The 18,706-nt window shown below is 36.1% G+C and overlaps 2 protein-coding genes across 2 annotated transcripts in view; both read left to right on the forward strand.

The window, feature by feature from the left end:
* The first annotated feature begins 310 nt into the window (after window positions 1-310).
* Window positions 311-1,873, forward strand: LOC145680446 (uncharacterized). The gene has a single exon (XM_081750990.1). The coding sequence runs from the start codon at window positions 311-313 to the stop codon at window positions 1,871-1,873; it is 1,563 nt and encodes a 520-aa protein (XP_081607116.1).
* Window positions 1,874-13,866: 11,993 nt separating this feature from the next.
* LOC145661725 (dnaJ homolog subfamily B member 14) overlaps window positions 13,867-18,706 on the forward strand; it is a 79,895-nt gene continuing 75,055 nt past the window's right edge. The window contains exon 1 of the mRNA XM_081727061.1: window positions 13,867-14,415. Coding sequence (XP_081583187.1) covers window positions 14,280-14,415 — 136 coding nt within the window. The 5' untranslated portion in view covers window positions 13,867-14,279. The remainder of the gene's footprint in view (window positions 14,416-18,706) is intronic.

Raw genomic sequence — 18,706 nt, forward strand, 5'->3', positions numbered from 1 at the left:
CGGTTAAAGAAGATAAAACAACTGAGCACAAAACTTGCAGACAACTTATTGAGAAGAAAATTCAAGATCTTAAAAACAATATGATTAAATGGATGACATCCATTATAACAATTATATCAGATGCACAAACTTTACAATATGAAGTAGTTCAAAATGCAATAAAACAAGCCACGGAGACTTATTTTCAAGAACGTATTAACACAATCATCTCAACTGAAGGCGACCTACACATTGGTCAAGAATCATTTCAACGGCATCAGAAGAGAAACCATTTGAAAAAATTCACCGCAAAAGTACACAATATGGAATAATGGCAAAACAGCAGAGGAAGGGCGTATCTGAATATAGGCGAAACAAATCCAATAATCTAAGACTTCTTTTCATCAACATACAAGGGATCAGATCCAAAACCTTTGAACTGTCAGCATATGCTCAACAATATCACATCGATATTATAGTCATAAATGAAACAAAACTTACCAAGAAACAATATTTACAAATTCCAAATTTTAAGATCATTCGGAATGATAGGAGCACTCCTACTGGAGGAACTGCAATCCTCATTCGCAGAAATATTTCTTATTCTATATACAACCTCCCGAAAAGACTACAAGATGATAATACCACTCCAATAGCCATAACGTTACACCTGAATATCCCGCTTATGTTGGTTACTCTGTATAACCATCCAGGACAAGATCTAACTAAGAGCATTCCGCTTCTCACACATTTTTCACGATTTCCATATACCATCATTATGGCTGATTTGAATGCACAACATCAGCTAATAGGTGATCCAATCACAAATAATAATGGGAAAATTCTTTTAAATTACCTTACCAATAGTTCACTATTTCTAGTGAAAACTGATAAACCAACTAGAAAAGCACAAAGAGCTAATGAACAAGATACGAACCCTGACAAAATATTAATTACAAGCAAACTACTTCCAATAATTCAAACAGCATTAACTAAATACGATCTTCCTTCGGACCACGGAGCCATTGTTGTGCCCCTTTCTAATTCATTTGTACTTGCTAAACACAACGTAACAATGAAAGACTACCAAAATGCAAACTGGAATCAATATAAAGTCGATCTCACAGAAGCCCTTAAAGAAGTCATTATTGATAATAATGAGGCTTCTATAATAGAGACCTACCATTATTTAGAAGACTCGTTGAAGAAAGCTCTAGAAAATAATATTCCCATTAAAACAATTGACATTACAGAAGAACGATTACCTAAACCATTATTGGAAAAAATCAGATATAAAAAATTTCTTTACAAACTCTACAAATCACATCCTCAACAAGACACTAAAAAGGAAATTAACAAAATCAACGCCGATATACGTAATGAAATCAGAACTTTCAGAGAAAATAAACTCATCAAACAATGCGAACGACTCAAATTATTATATGACAATAACAGATCAAAATTTTGGAAAGAACTCCGACCAAAATATAAAACTTTGTCCACCAGAGAACTACCTACCAACATAGATGGCAACATCTTGACGACTACTGAAGACAAACTTAAATTTTTTCAAAACAAAATGGTGCAAGACTTTCGTCAACCTTCCATTCAAAGTCGGAAACAAAAAGCGATCTTAAACCTTGCAAACACAATTAAAACTACTTTTAACCACCAAGAGGACATCCGATTACAAGACATCGCAGACCACCACAACAACAATGTCGAAGAATTATTAGCAGACATACACCCATCAGAAATAAAAGAAGCGGCCCAAAAGAAAAAGAACACTGCACCAGGACCAGACAACCTACCTAATATTTGTATTAAGCAAGCTCCAGAAAAAGTATTTGAGATATTAGCCAAAATTTATACTCAGTACTGGTTATATACTTGAATCATGGACAAAATCATACACAATTTTAATACCTAAACAAGAAAAGGATTTATCTAAATCCAATAATTACAGACCAATCACTCTCACATCAGTTTTATCTAAACTCATGGAAAAAGTCATCGTAAATCGTCTACACCTATATTTTAAAGAAACCAAACAAATAACGATTAATCAAGCAGTATTTAGACCACAACATAGTTGTATTGATCAAATTCTCCGACTTCATAACTATTTAGAAAAAACAATCAAAAAGAAATTGAAAGGAGGTGCTATATTTTTAGATCTAAGCTCAGCATTTGATTGTGTTTGGCATGATGGCCTCCTTTACAAACTACATCAACTACAAATACCCACTACAATTCTCAGATGGATTTGGAATATCTTACAAAACCGCCAAACTCAAATTAAACTTAATGACAAATATTCAGATCCCATCCCATTATTAAGAGGAGTACCACAAGGAACCACCATCGCACCATTATTATACATACTTTATGTAAACGATACGCCACTCTCACCAAGAACTAAATGTCACCTTGCATTATTCGCAGATGATACTGCTTACTAGACACAAGCTAACAATACTCCACTAATTCTTAGCAGACTGAAGCGACGAACAACTCAATTTAAGAAATGGTGTGACAGATGGTTCCTCAAACTAAACCCTAATAAAACACAAATTCTTCTATGCTACCCTAGTGGTAAAGGAACAAGGAAAGATCTAAATAACACAATCATGATCGACAACCAACACATCTTTCCTACTCGAACAGCCAAATATCTTGGCGTTACTTTAGATAATAGATTGAATTTGAAAAAACACATATCAATTTTAAAAAAGAGAGCAGTACTCATAATGATGAAACTTAAGACTACTATCAATAATATTCAATTCTCAGCCAAGACACATAACCTTATCTACAAACTGTTAATTAGATCTGTATTACTATACGGACATCAAATATATAATAGACAGAATATTGAAGAAATAGCCAAAACAGAACGTCATTGGCTCAAAAATATTTTACAACTGAAAGGCACTCACGAACAAATATATGAATTATCAGGATTAACACCTATCACAGAAACCATTAACTTATTAAATTACAAATATATTCAAAGACTTGACGAACGGGATTTCTTTCGACATCACTTTTCTCCAGAAGATAAAGAATATACTCCATATCCAACTACTATATTACAGGCCATTACAAACTATTATCATGCACAAAATACACAATAAATACAACAATATTGAGATTCAAACAGAACAAGGAAGAATTCTAATAAACAATTATACAAACGAAAAGAAATCACACACAAACAATGAAGAACACGCAACAAACAAAGAAGAACATTAACTAAACAATGAAGAACTCTCAAAAACAAAGAAGCAAACAATACAATCATTCACAACAATAAACTCAACAATAATAATCAATTCTCATTAATCATCAAACAACACTACCATCGTTTTTGTACTCAGCGTTGGACTTCGGCAGGGGGCGCTCCCCACAGGATGCGGCAACAACACGCCCAAAGAAGACCTACTACCAAAAGAAAGAAGAAATGTCTACCCACCACGAAGATTCGCATCAAGACCCGCCACAACAAGAAGGAAATGAGCTAAAACTGGGCCCACACACATATATAATCACAACACAATAACACAATACGAAATAAAAGCAATTTAAAAAAATAAAAAATCACAGATATTACAATAACACTTTAACTGTCACGACTGTTACACACACATATACAAAAACTTCACTAGGATAAAGTAGCATATAGCTAATACATCCATCCATTATCTATATGGAAAACAGACAATGACTTGACTTGACTTGAAGACATTAAGAAGGCGGACGGACTCCTACCATAATCTAAGAACACACAACATAAGAAGAATAGCAGCCAAACTTATACCTGTGTTATAAAAGGTGTAGATGTTGACATTACCATTCCAGAGCTTAAAGCAGGTCTGACAGCAAGTAAAATTGATTTTTGCAACAAGAATTCGAAACTCTGCTGGTGCACTTCCACTAATACGACTTTTCTCCAACAATGTAGAAACCATTAGTAAATTAATTGCTAATGGTGTCTTTATCAACTACAAGAAGCATCGAGTAGAGGCATCCAGATCAGCAGCAGGACCTACACCATGTTTTAATTGCTACAATTACGACCATCCAACCCACGCCTGTAATCGGACCAGAATATGCTTTCGATGCGGCGAAACTTACAGTTCACCTTGTGGAAGACCAATTAATAGATGGTTCTGTGCTACCTGCAAGACAATAGGACACCGCACAGGAAGAAGTGATTGCCCCAAGAGGCCTCGCTACACAGATCATCCCAAACATCCTAAATCCAAGTGAATTCCCAGCACTTCCAGAAACCGGCCCTTGCAAGGCTCACAACCAGACTCCCACAATTCAAGAAGATGAAGAAGCAGCAGAACCAAATTCACAACCGACCACTCAAAGTTCAGATCTTCAAGACAAAATCCAAGAAGCAATAGAACAGGCCACAAATTCCATCATGAAATGGGTAGCTTCAATACTTGTAATAGTTAACGAACCCCCGAAACAAAAAACACTTCACCAGGCCATCTCCAAAGCCACTCGCCAAATATTTTGAAAACAACTAAACATCCTTACAACCACACATAGTAATATCTATATCACTCACAAAAATCTATTCCCATTTGCCACAGCAGAACACCACAGTAAACTCATCTCACATTACATAAAATCATTTCTCCAAACACATACAAGTATACAGTGGTGCCCACCCCCCCCTTATGTCCATGACGCACCCCCCCAATTGTCTATCCGTAGGTGTTCTTCCATGAAAAAAATCTTCTTTTCGATTAATTTTACCCCCCCATCAAACATATTTATATGGATTTTAACCCCCCCACAATATTTCAATGGCGCAGTTTGCGTCATAGCCCCCCCCCCCTTGTGGGCACCCCTGCAAGTATAGAACAACTACACACCCAGCGAATAACATCAATACACAACCAATGTTTTTGAGCTCAATACCATAAGCTTCTCTTTTTGGCTCTCTCCACGGATATTCAAAACGAGAAGAGGATAATCAAGATCAGAAGCTCAAAACAAGGACAAGAAGTTTCTACACTAGCCTGGTACAGGACCACGTACAGGACCATCTACCTGATGGAAGATCTTATACATCGGCTTCGCTCCACTTCGGCATCACACACAATAGAAGACCCAAGAACAGAAGCTAACTTGTTAAGACGTGTTTCGACTAGTTGTTGCGCCCATCATCACTTCTATCAACTTTTCACATACATTCATTAATACTTAACGCTGGATGAAGTAGCAGAAGCTAGAATATCCTTCAATCTCCTATGAGATGGTTAAGGGCCATATGCATAGTCGAGCCCGTAGGGGTCCCCTAGACGAACCGTACCTGTGGGATACCTCAACCTTCCCCTTGACTATGCATTGCACAAAGCTTCCAAAGTGATCCCTCAGGTACGGTTAACACTGAGGGTTGGTTTCTCTAGCTACACCTCGGGCGAGGCTAAAATTCTGTCAAAAAAAAGTTGAAGGTAACGCTCCGAAGCTCAATTCTATTCGGTGGAAGTGTAAATATGGCATGCAGCAACTACAATGGTAAAATGCGTGCCACATACAATAAACGCAAGAAACTTTTATGAAGTTGTTGAAATAATAATAAAAAAGTAACGGAAAATAAGAAAATAATAAATGCAGCAGATTAGAAACAGTATCTTTTGCTTTTGATTTGATTTTGACATAAAATATAAATCTTAAAGGAAAAGTAGTGAATTTATGTAGGCAGCACACGTGTGAGGGTGTAGATTTCCAATGGGGCAACTGTAGAAACAAATATATGCTGTTTTTTTTTTTTTTTACGAAATCGTCTATTAGTAATTCCCAGAATTGTATTTTATAATTCGAGGGAGTAGGCGCGTCAGCGGCGGTGGGTATACATATAAACGAGGATGGTTGGAAAAACATTTTATATGTCATAAACTGCATTGCTTATGTGTCACATAGCTTTGAGGGAGATACTAAACGCCATCCCAAAAGTACCAAAATGTACTAAATTAGGTTAGATTACATTAGGTTTGCTTAGAGGTTCAGCAGTTTCGTTTCCACACTTACGATAAACTGTCCACCTGTTTAGTAGACCATGCCTTTCACACAATTTCAACAACTGACACTCCTTATTTTTGTACAATTCGATAAAACGCAAACATGATATATGACAATCTTGCCATGTAAGCATCATTTGCACACTGCCTCTCCCGTAAATAATAACAAGTGTACCTCTCCGCCAAATAGTTCCTTCCGCCTCCACACATAGTGCCATTTACAACATCAAAAACAACTAGTATTTTCTTAACTTCAACTATTCCCTTCACCTGACTTACATTTAATTTTCTTCACAAACCAACCTGAATTCTCCAATTCATCTGGTAAATTTTCTAAGATTGGTCCGGCGATACAGCAGTTAACTCATAGCTATAAGCACATTTTCTTGGGAAAATTTGATGCAAATATCTTAGAACTGTTACATATATTTTACTAGGGTGCTATCCACCAACTGGTGTGTGCCCATAGCGAAGAGGCACGTTAGCGGTGGTGGGTATACGCGTACAAGATGTGCTCGAAAAATACTAATTTGTTAAAGGTGTCCACTACAAGCTAGTTTTGACTACAATTGGAAGCAGTGAACTGTTTCTATTGTTACAAATGACCTATATAATTTCTCTTAATATTGCTGTTCCTTTCTAGCTTGACAAGTTTCAGGTTGTAAGCCTGTAACAACACCTCCGAAAAGAATAAAGAGCACTTCATCCTTGACAGCCCACAATTGCTTCTTCTGTGAAGATTACTTTGTGCATAGTGTTCATATTTGCTGCGTGAATTCTTCACTATTACTTTTCAGCTGTGTCGCCTGAGTAAAGTAACTATTCTGCATACTCATTTGTTGTGAAGTGACAGATTTCACCTGGAAATTTCCAATACTGGACCCCTTCTTCATTTTAAGCATATCATCTGATATCGTAAAAACAGTTTTAAGCAGTGCGATACATTCCTATGCGATTGTGACTCAAAGCTGCTTCTTGGGACCATCTAGCACAGGGTATGGGAGTGTTTCTCAGACTCTTGTTAGTTTTCACATAAGCCTACCATTGTTATCTCGCTTACTCCTAAGATTACACCCGAGATCAGTTCCTCAAATTCCCTTTGTTCTAAACTGAACTATAGAAAAAAATACTTCTGGACATCTTGCAGAGTCTTGTGCGTGATTTTCGTACTTGACGTCTTCACGCTATATAGCTAAGTATGTATGCATGCATATTATAAATTTGTACACAGTAGATGCATAATACTCAAGAAAATTAGACAGCAGAACATATCAGAAGATAATCAGTGAATTTTCTGGTGCCATCATTTAACCTCTCTTATGGACATGCGCTAACAAAAAAAAATCATTATGATAATAATTCGTGAACAAATAAATTTATTGTTTTTTGGTTATCTCTTACAAATATTATGAGGCTTTCAGAGCACAACGAATCAAGTCTTCAGAAATCTGAGAAAGTAAAACATACTGTTTGTGGGTACTTTTATGTACATAGTTAAAACCAAAACTTTTTTTATTCAAAAGTTATTTACAATATCTGGATATAAATCTATAAACAATGAAATGAACTTCAGTGAAATATCTCAAACGTGAAATGCATCTAAAATGAACAAAAACCAAAGTACTTGATTCTTTTGTACACTGAATGCACCATATGACATACAACCAAAACTCAAAATATTTATATAAAAAAAGCCTACATGGATATCTATATGAACAATTCCAGAGAGTTCTGTATGTAGTTAATGATAGCCTGTGGTATATATTTAGAATTTCACGCTTCTAAGAGTAGTATGAATAAAATAAAGCCGTCTAACATGTTTAAGCGGGCTGGGGCAACTGCAGGATAGAACATGCATATCATGTAATGCCTCTGACCATTTATTTCATTATTATATTTTATTTCTCATCGTCTTACTTAGCCGACAGGATGGAAGCATAGAGGGAGAATACTAAAAATGCAATACAATCAAATAAAATAATGCCATTTAAAAGGTTAAACTTCGAAGATTGAAAATAACATTTACATACATTTCGATAGACTAATTTATTTTTATTTATTTTACAATCCAAACATATTTTACATAAAACGTTCAATTTCTATGGCCTCATCATTATCATCACCACCACCAAGAAGTAAGCCCATCAATTAATTTACAATAATATATTTTGCTATAAAACCAAACTGGATAGAGTGCGAAACTGTTACACGTTAATATTTTTTCAATAAACTTATTGTTTTACTCTGCGACTACCTTAAATCAATTTTAGTCTATAAAGTGCAAAGTTTGTACAATGTAAAACTTTACAATTGCTGTTTCTACTTATACAGACAATTGCTTCAAACACGAAAATTTATTTTTCTCATTCCAAATTATCACTCAGCTACATTTGTTGTCCTCTTGTGATGAAATTATTTATATCTCCACTGTAAGCCTCTCTCTCTCTCTCGGAGTTAACGATGGGAGTGAGTGTTCTACACGGATACCCAGTCACAGAGTAGAGGGCACCGCATCCAATCCTCTTCCAACTTTCTTTTAAAGTACTCTTTTGGAAAACTGCTGTCATGCATCTTAGTGAGATACATGCAACACTGTCCATGATATCCATTCCGAAATTCCCCACTGCCTGAAACGAATGAAAAAGATATAATTCACATTTTGGGTGCAAAAGTAATATGATACATAAAATTTCATATTTTCAAAAAAATTAAGTATTAGAAAATTGATTCTACTTTCCATTACATCACTTGAGATTTATTCAGCAATGTATTTCAGGCATTCCCGGAGCTATTTATCAATCTTTATTCTACTACTACACTGCTCACTAGAACATGGCTATAGGGGGCACGAAGGCATAGCGGTAGAACACTTACCTCTGGTGCGTAGGGTCCTTGGTTCCATCCCCGACCAAGTGGAGAACATCGTATCCGTGGGTTTTCTCGGGGCACTCCCATTTCCTCCCAAAAAAAACGTTTTAGTGAGCGGTATAGTAGTAGAAAATGCATTGATAAAACATGCAAGAGAAGACCTATAACAGTTTGCTGTTATGAATCTCAAGTCCTGATGCAACAGGAGCATAATTTGACTATCAGGTTCAAAAATAGTAAGCCTTTTGTACAAAAGATGGCGTGAGTATCCCAAATCTCAGATTATATGAGTCTCAGCGAGTAAAGCTTAACATCATTCGTTAGCCGACAGTTGAAGCAAGTATATGCAAAATGTATCGATATTCTCTCATTCAGACGTTAGGCATCATGTCGTGAAAATGAGTGTCTTTCGGCAAAGCTGCATTACGATTTTATTGCGATAAAAATGTAAATGCTGTGCAGGCCTGCGAAGAAATTAATGTTGTTTATGAACAAGATACGTTAAAAAAACAGCAAACACACAAATCAGTCGCTTTCGTTCCAGAAATTCTGATGTCCAGAATGCCACTCGCTGTGGTGGCATATGATCTGACTCAAAGAGATATACACGATTAAATTTCTATCTGAGAGTCTTACTGAAACGTAACGAATTCGAGCCATTTCTGATACAGTTGATCACAAGTGATGAAAAGCAGATAATCTATAACACCAATATAAAAGAAAGATTGAAGTCGAAGAGACCGGAAGTTTTACAATCTGTGGCAAAGCTTACACTTCACCCCGGTAGATTAAGCTGTGCGTTTGATGGAATTGAAAGAGTATCTTGCGCCACGAACTGATGATGGCGGGCAGAACGATAGACTCGGACCCGAATTGTCGACAATTAGTGCGGGGTGTGCCTAGGAATTTAAATTAAACGACCGGAATTTATCAACAGAAAGAGTGTGGTAAACCAGGCTAACATCATTCGAGCGCTTACATACTTGATCAGTCAGAAACTGAGAACTCGGTTCAGAATATATGACCATTAGAGAAGAGACAACTTGCAAACTGCTTACTGTAAGCTTGCATTGAAAATCGGTAAGCTTGCATTCGGCTTGATTGGAAAGGGTGCAAGCATGCCGCAAGCTGGATTCCAGTAACAAAGTTATATGGGTGCAACCTTGGATTCAGTGTTCCATTCAAGGTTGACTCAAGAGTTTTACGCTGGCAGCAAGCCAATAAGACAATGAACGACCAGTGATGATATGACGCTCTGCGAATGATCTAAAATATCGCATGCAAATAAAACAAAAGGCAGATTGTATGAAAGCACGTGTTAATACAGCAAGCGTAGAAAGCCTAAAGCCAAACACGCACCAACTGGCCGAAAGCTTTCTTGCTACCGTATAGCATGAATGTATCCACCGTATAGCACGGACATGGCACTATCAGATTATTGTTTTTTCGATTATTGTAAAAACTCCTTGAGCAGTGTTTTAAAGTTAGATTTGAAAAGAAATCTGTTGAAACCATGTGTCACAATTTTTAACCAGAAACTACAAAAGCTCTGTAGCAACAGGGTTATGGTGTTACCGGAGAAATGACAAAAAGCATTGACTAAACTGGTGTAAATGTGATTTCGTAATATTTTCTAATCACAACTAGCATACTCTCAATTCTACCCTACAAAAGCTCGAATTTTTTAGACAACCTGATACTTGCAAACAACTTCCTTTATGTGTATGCTTACTAACATGTTTTGAGTTCGATGTCTACAGCTACTGCATACACATTTTGCTCAGCAATGCATACCAACTGGATTACATTAGTTGTACTTAGGTTTGGACAGTTTTCTTTAGCTTTTAAAGTAGTTACTTACGTGATTACTGATATATGCTTTGATATGTATTAAATTGAATAAAAACCCACTACTTCAAACATCGTTTACACATTGTTCTACATACAGTTTTTTTAAAAAAACACTTCTTTTCCAGCTGCAAAAACGAACTATCAACCAAATGTCATTTTTTTTATTACGAAAATGGTGCGACTAATCTTTAGTGTACATTACCTAAAGTTCGTATTCTAATGCCTTATTTTATTAGTAGTCTTTTACTTTATTATGTATGCCTGAATGATGGGCTATTAGCTAACCTACTGGGTGGATGATGCTAAAAACGTAGTCAGACATCCATAGGGGGCGCAGAAGGACAGAGGCGGGCGCTTTCTGCTATCAACACTTTAAGGTACTCATAAACATATGTAAAGAGCTTGCAGCACATTGGGTAGATTATATGACAGTGACGTTACATCATTTACTTTCGTACAGATTAAGAATATGGGGTTAAATTTATATAACAGTGACTCAGTTCTTCACGAGAATAGTGTCATCATGCGTTCTAAACGACTCTTTTCTTGGCGCATGCCGATACCCTACTAGGAACATGTTGAAAGGCGCCAACAAAAGTTATAAGCAATGGTGCCTTTAGAAGGAAGTCACATCGGTTAAAATTATAGTTCCATCGTTTTAATTCAACTTAACAAACTTGCTAATGTTTTGATTACGTGTACTATACAATGGTTAGTAAATTTTGGGTAAATTTTCTTATCTTAATTTGAAGTGATAAAAATTTAATTTTTACTGTTGTAACTTCCCTCAAGGTTCGCCACTGATTACAAGTCTTTCATTATTTTTCTCCTAATACTTTCTACTCTTTTATTTTCTTGGCGCCTACCCACTAACTACCCACTAAACTGATATTTATAGTATACTTGCAAACTTGTTATATATTAAAAAAGACAAGTGCAAAAGCACGCACCAACCTGTGCTACGTGGCCACCACAAGCTAGCATTACATCTACTCCGAATCAGAGCAAAGCGAGCTTGAACGACCTGCTCATGCGTCCTTATCGAACACGGACGTCAGTGATGATGGATATGCGCATAAAAGAAAACAAATGTGAAATCTAAGGACTAACTTGTGGTACTTGTTTAATATAGGTAGCTTTGTATTATGACTCCATAGTATTGAACTACATTTTTTACGCTGTTTCCATCTCTACAGACGACTTACATGTTTCCTATTTACACTTAATGTTTCTCTTCCTTTGTGAATTATCATATTTTACTTTTCATTTTCAAAATTGGCCCCGTATTCTTAATCTGCACTCCCATTTCTACATATATTTATTTAGCTCGGTTACAGATTTTAAAGTGATATTTCTGTTTTTACCTATGATATTTTCTATTGGCATAGATTTACCTCTTAATTGATATATTTTATGTTCGACATGTTACTGTAGTCATTTTCATAAACATATTTTTTCTTTTAAAGTTTACACATAGGTCTACTTAATCCAGGGAAAAATCAGAAATAATATGATTCCAAACTTATTTTCATTGATAAACAGTAATATTGGTTTAACATTGAACGTAAGTTTCTGCCTAAACAATATTGTAAATATTAATTTATTAAGAAAATAACCATAACACTCACCTGGTATTTATCAGAACTCTAGAATGACAGTCAGCTGCATTTCAGACCTTGTACTCAATCGATGTATTACAAAATGAACATTCTCGATGCTACATATCTTCTAGATATTTCGTCCACTTGTTGAATAAATTCTTCAAAATTATTATAAAATAGATCTTTTGCACCAAGCATATCCATCTTCTATAACAAAACAGACTGCTACGGGCTGTCAAAGGGTGCTTTGAAGCTCCCGTAGCCTTTCCCTTGACTTACGGGGAGGTTGCGGGCTAGTTTGACCCTGTGGGAGAACTCTGCAACGCAAATTATCAAGTGTCGCGTACGTGGCCCTTAAGTAGCCCGCAGAATAACTATGCATATGGCCCTAAAAGACGTATGCTTGCCTTGCCTTGATCTCTACATAATTGCCCTGATGATGAGAACGATGACAGCTCTCGAAACGTTGGCCTATCCACCAGTTTTTACCTGGCTGATTGCCCGAGCAGAACTTTATCATATACGCCGCCAGGAAAGCTTCAAATCTTACTTCACAAAAGATGATCTTTCCGCTGAAACACCATATCACCTTATTGTTCTCCCTTCCTGCCTACAACGGACTTCAATTTTTGCCCACCAGGGTGTAGCAGCATGCAGAAGTATCCCTACAGATTCTGCAAAATCATCTTGCACGTCTCTGGCATGCAATAAGGAATCCAATATAATAACATTTGCTTGCACGTCCATAGCACGTGCATGGCCAGCTTGGCGAAAATACCGTGCTTGTGCTATGCACGCGCATGGCGTTCAATGTGTTAATAATGTATAGTGATGGCTTGCAGGGAAGATTCTAGGACCTTGGACTGGTTTTACATTTTTTACGAATGTCAGTTTACTTACCTTATATTCTTTTTACAGTCTATTATCCTCCTTAGGTCGTGAAATAAGGGAGAATAAGGTGCAATAACTTATATTTTAATATGTTGTTATAACATACTGTTTACTCATGAACTCGGAGATGATTGATTTGTTCCTCGTTTTATATGTATTTTCACATATGGCCATAATACCGTTTTGCTTTATTGGTCACTTTGAAATAGAGGCGCGTTTTGTTTCCTTACAATACATACCGAAGAAGATAACTGTTTTCCCTTTTAATTTGCGGCCTGTGGTTATACTTCCTACGTGCGAGAAAAGTTTTGTCTACTTCTATGGTTGTTCGGATGTTTTTAAAAAGAACACTTCCTTATTGGAAGAGGGTTGGCGGGGAGTATTTAGTTTTCGTGTCATAGAGCCATCTATTACACTGGTATAAAATAATGAATTCGGCCCTTCTTGTTTCAATTTGGTACCATTTTTCAGCCCACTCCAGAACTAGGATTGTGGCAACACTGTCATTTAGCAGACCAAATTTTCGACTACGGAGACTGGCCAAAGGCTTTGCTACTTATAAAGTTCCGCTACTTATTTGATCCAAAAGACTGTTTTATTTCATTGGTATACCTATTCATGTTCTGCACTGTCATTCCCGATTTCCCCACAATTACATTTTTTCCCCTCAGCCACGAGATGAAACTTACAAATGAAACGTACCATTCTTTGATTGGACCGTTGCGTCGTAGCCTGAATGTGTTCGCTTAGCCATTGCATGGTTTATGCAAAAGGAACAAAGTAATGGTCTGATGTTTTAAATATTATATTTATCACATATACCAGTAAATAATAGTCACGTATCAGGTAGCTTGTATTCGTTTTTGTTTGCTTCGTCCCAGTGGCAAAATATACCCATACCGTTCGGCATGGCCATACATCTGTATTTTGGGTGACTTATCAACATTGAAAATCCCAGTCGTCATTTCCGGTGTTGTGACGAAATTGAAGAGACGTGAATTTTATGGTGTACTATTGCAGGTGATGTTTATTAGTGTTTAGTGTCATGATGGAAGGAAATAAGGACGAAGCAGAACGATGTATAGAATATGCCGAACGTTTCATAATGGAAGGCAGAAGAGACAAGGCTGAGAAGTTCTTACAGAAAGCGGAGAAATTATATCCAACACAGCGAGCGAAAGGTAGATGTCGACCTTGTGTATTTCCTTGTCAGCAGAAATAGCTGGGTAACTTCGTGTGTAAATAAAGTGGGTATATGTGCGCTTTTGTTTCCAGGAGCAGAAAGTCATTCAGTGTCAATTTGTAGCACAAAGTTTACAATAGGAGTTGCAAGGCAATAATGTGAATTCGAATATTATATTATTTTTCCGTATTAGAATTTTTAGTATTCTAAAAAATTACTCGGTTAGAGAAATTCAAAAGCTATTTTGATGAACGTGAGGATTTAACTTTCGTCACAATTAAAATGTAGGTTAAGAACAGATTTTCCAAGAGTTAAATAATTCGTAGTTGTGTAAGACGCCATAAAGTTTAAAAGAAATGTTAAACATCACTTTTCGTATTTAAAATAAACCTAACATGTACAAAAGTGTTATTTTCGAAATAATTCCCTACAGATTGATAATATGGTTGCAAAGAAATGTGATAGTGTGTATAAACTGGTAGATTGTCAGTACGAGCAAGATTCATATCGGTCCAGTTCAGGGCAGACTAATGGGCCCGAGAAGGGGTGCGCGTCCGTAGGGAGTAAGGGAAAAGCACCGGTAAGCGTGTGGTATATCTTTTAGTTTCTCCCCCAATCTACCACATCTAAAATCTCCAGTGTTATTTGCTTCACAAAATACAGCTAAGCGAGCGGAGAGAGAGAGAAGCTCTGTACGGCTCGTTGTTTTCTACCTTTATCACAAAAAGAAGGTACTCGGTTCTGGAGCCCTAAAACGAGTTGGAAAGTTTCTAAATGCCATCCTGTATGCGCTAAAATTCCCACTAACTTGTGGTAGGTGGTCATTATAAACAAGAATGATACCGTATCTATTCTCTGTCCTTGTTGGTGAAATATTAAAACTTTCTTTTTTCTTCGAACAGAATTGCATAGTTCGAAGGTTCCAAACGATGTAGGGACAGTTTTATAAGTGGATTCTACAGTATTTATCTAAATGTGGCGCTAGGCGTGTTCGTCGTTATTTTCTTTATGTATTTTCGTATTCTACTATGTTTTTGTATGCTTATGAGTAAAGACACAATTTTGTGTTAGATAAGAATTCGTAATTTCGTTATAAAAATATGCGTAAAGCGGGTTACAGTCGGCGAAAAAAGTTCAGTATAAGAACACTATTTTCTTTGGCAATTACAGTTAGTTACCTTTTATTTCATTTTAATTATCAATCATCATGACATGAGCTCATGCATGACTATATTAAACAATATTTGAGTTTTTAAAAAGTAAGACTAAACATCCTCATTGGATAAAAATATAATTTACATTAAAAAACAAACACACAGAGAGGACACTATTAGAAAAAAATAACCTTAGTGTTCACAGTTTGCTAGTAATGGTAATGAATAAATCGTAAAAGCGTCGAAAAATTGTCACTTTTGCGTAAATTTCGTGGAATATCGAGACTTGTTGCAAATTTCGCTAATTCGACAGAATTTTGTGTTTAATCGCGGGCGTTGTATGGCCTAACAAATAGTGGAAAAATATATATTTTTAGATACACAACATTTTCGTATAAAACCAGGGTTGGCAAAAGCCATGGTTTTTATTGAAAAAACCCCCAAAAAACCGGTTTTTTTGGTTTAAATAATTTGCTCTATGTATTTATATCACATATGGACAGAAACAAGTTTGATTCGCCTTGGTGTTATTATGCAACAACCGGGTTATGCTGGAAGGGGTCACATAATCTTAAAGCGGAATCCAAACCGCTTTTTGGCTTACATCTGAGAAAAATTGTGCTCCATTTGAATTCGAAACCGGGACTTAATTGTCCACAAATGCGATACGTCTGCCGACTCACTCACGAAGGACTCCTGATAAAAAATACATTGTATTGATCTTTATATACTTGTTAATATAATTGTCAAAGAGTCATTTCAGAAGAACAAAAAGATAAACAATTGTACAAGTGAAACCATTACACAGAATTACATATGGACAATTTCAAACTACTGCAGAGTACAGAAGAACTAATTTAGTCCAAGTTAGTTCACTACGACTTTTATTAGTCCAAGTTAAAGAAATACAACGACTTAATTTGCATATTAGTAAGAAAAGTGAATCAAGATACGAATTATTTGAGACCACTTTGGCTCTGACCCATTTATACATAAATAGATACCAAAGATACTTCTGATTTCAATAAATACCTATCGTTTGGTTTGTATGACCCCTCCCTCCCAAAAAAGGGGGGACGGCATTTCGATGTATTTTATCAATAGTAAACGTTATTAAAATGAAACAATATTTGAAATTTTTCTTTGATTATAATTGCATAACAAGAATAACAAATTATAAAAAATCACAAAGGAAACATTCATAAACTTATTTTTAAAAAATCTTGCTTTTGTAGTATAATCTCTTTGAGCAATGAATGGGGAATTTAGGTCTGAATATAATACGAATAATATAAGGAGTAAAACGTGATGACTCACAAATGTGTGTTCATCAAGATTTTACTAACACTTACACTTTTACGAAAATATTTCGTTTTTTGGTTTAAACCAGTTGGTTTTTATGAAAAAAAACTAACTGGTTTAAGCCAGCCAACCCTGTATAAAACTAATACATTTCGCGTGTCACCAAAAAATCGTGTCTCTACTTATGAGATATATGCGATGAATTTAGGATAATTCTTTGATAATAGATGATTCTTAATCAGCTAACATTAATGTGATTGTGGACTCATATATGTTAGGAATATCGTACCTTGGTAGAGTAATAATAATATGCCTAGTTCCATGCGTGTAACTTTGTTTCAAGGATAAATATAGCTTTCCAAAATTGTGCAGAGGTTCTGAGCCGGTAGATACTATTTTATACTCATTTTCTCATGTACCCCATAAAAGTACACCTGAAAATTTACATGTAAAATCTTACTTTCAGACGAGAACTAATGCCTCAGTAAGTTACTTATGCAAGCTACATTTTATGTAATGATAAGATAAATAACGTACATCATATGTAATCTTGTATAAGAGTAGCATGGTATGAACTATACACACACACACACACACACACACAAAGTAGCCTGAATGCCTGTAATTTCCAGAAAACGTGTATACCAGAGGATTAAAGGATAAAATTTACAATACCCGCTCCAGATGCGCACTGGTAAGTAGGGCCGCTTTTAAAAGGGTATTGTAGAGCGGGTTGGGAAGAGTTGAGTTGATTCTGAGTTTAACGTCCCGTTCAGCAGCGAGACTATTTGAGACGTGGGCCTACTGATTAATTTGGAATCCGAACCAGATGAGCTCCCACCGCAGGGTAGGATAGAATAGAGTAAGATAGCTATAAGTAGAGTAGGGGTAGGAACGGGTTAGCTTAAGTTTAGGGAGGTTTTGATCCATTTTCTTAAAATCAAGAAAGTGTATTTTCTCGTTTTGAGTGAGTATATCAGCTGGAGTGGGAATTGTAAAGTTGACCCGGATTAATTATCGATAGTAAAACTTGAAAGTTCCAAATAAAGCCAAGATTTTTGAATTATTATCGACCCATTTTATGGAAAAGAAGGGATACCCTCACTAGATACAGGCAGCTTTATTCTGTTCTTAATCAGCACGTTAGTCAAATACATAATTACCAAATATTTCGCAGCTTCGTTCACTATGGTAGTTAACTCCGGATATCTTCTGCGGCAATGGGTAAATACAAGTCTAGTTGTTAATGCATGGATTGTAGTAGAGAAACTTATTCTATTAGTAATTATGATTCTGATTTAACAGGCCAATATGAATGAGTCTTTTTAAAATATTAAAGTATGATACTAGTACCGAGCAGATTATACTTTCGGTTAGTGATATTAACCACAAACATCGTTAGAGGGGGTGGAGTGGGACATGTCCAACTCAATAATTAATTGTCATGTCTAAGTTTGCCAGTTGGCCGGTATTTTACCGGTAGGGCTGGAGATCTTGTTGCTAGTTTGATTAAGCAAGGCCTATATTGCAGACAATATGAGAGGAGGTGCCGACATTTCGTTTTCCAGTTAGCAACGCAAACCATGTCTTATATCGATGTTTAATTTCTTCTGTGATGTTAAATGTGGTTTGAGTTCAGAAGAAAAAAAGTTTTCTGTCGTATTTGCGAATTGCAAGAAATAACGTGAGGAACTTCTTCTAGTAACCCTTGCAAGACTAAAGAAACTGCCGAAAAGACTTACAGAACCTCATTCTGATCACGCGTAGAAAACTACAGAAGATTACTATTGAAAAAAAAAATACAGGGTGGCCCAAAAGTAGGTATACACCCCA

This window comes from Thermobia domestica, chromosome 1 (assembly GCF_964235325.1).
Source record: "Thermobia domestica chromosome 1, izTheDome1.hap1.1, whole genome shotgun sequence".
NCBI lineage: Eukaryota > Metazoa > Arthropoda > Insecta > Zygentoma > Lepismatidae > Thermobia > Thermobia domestica.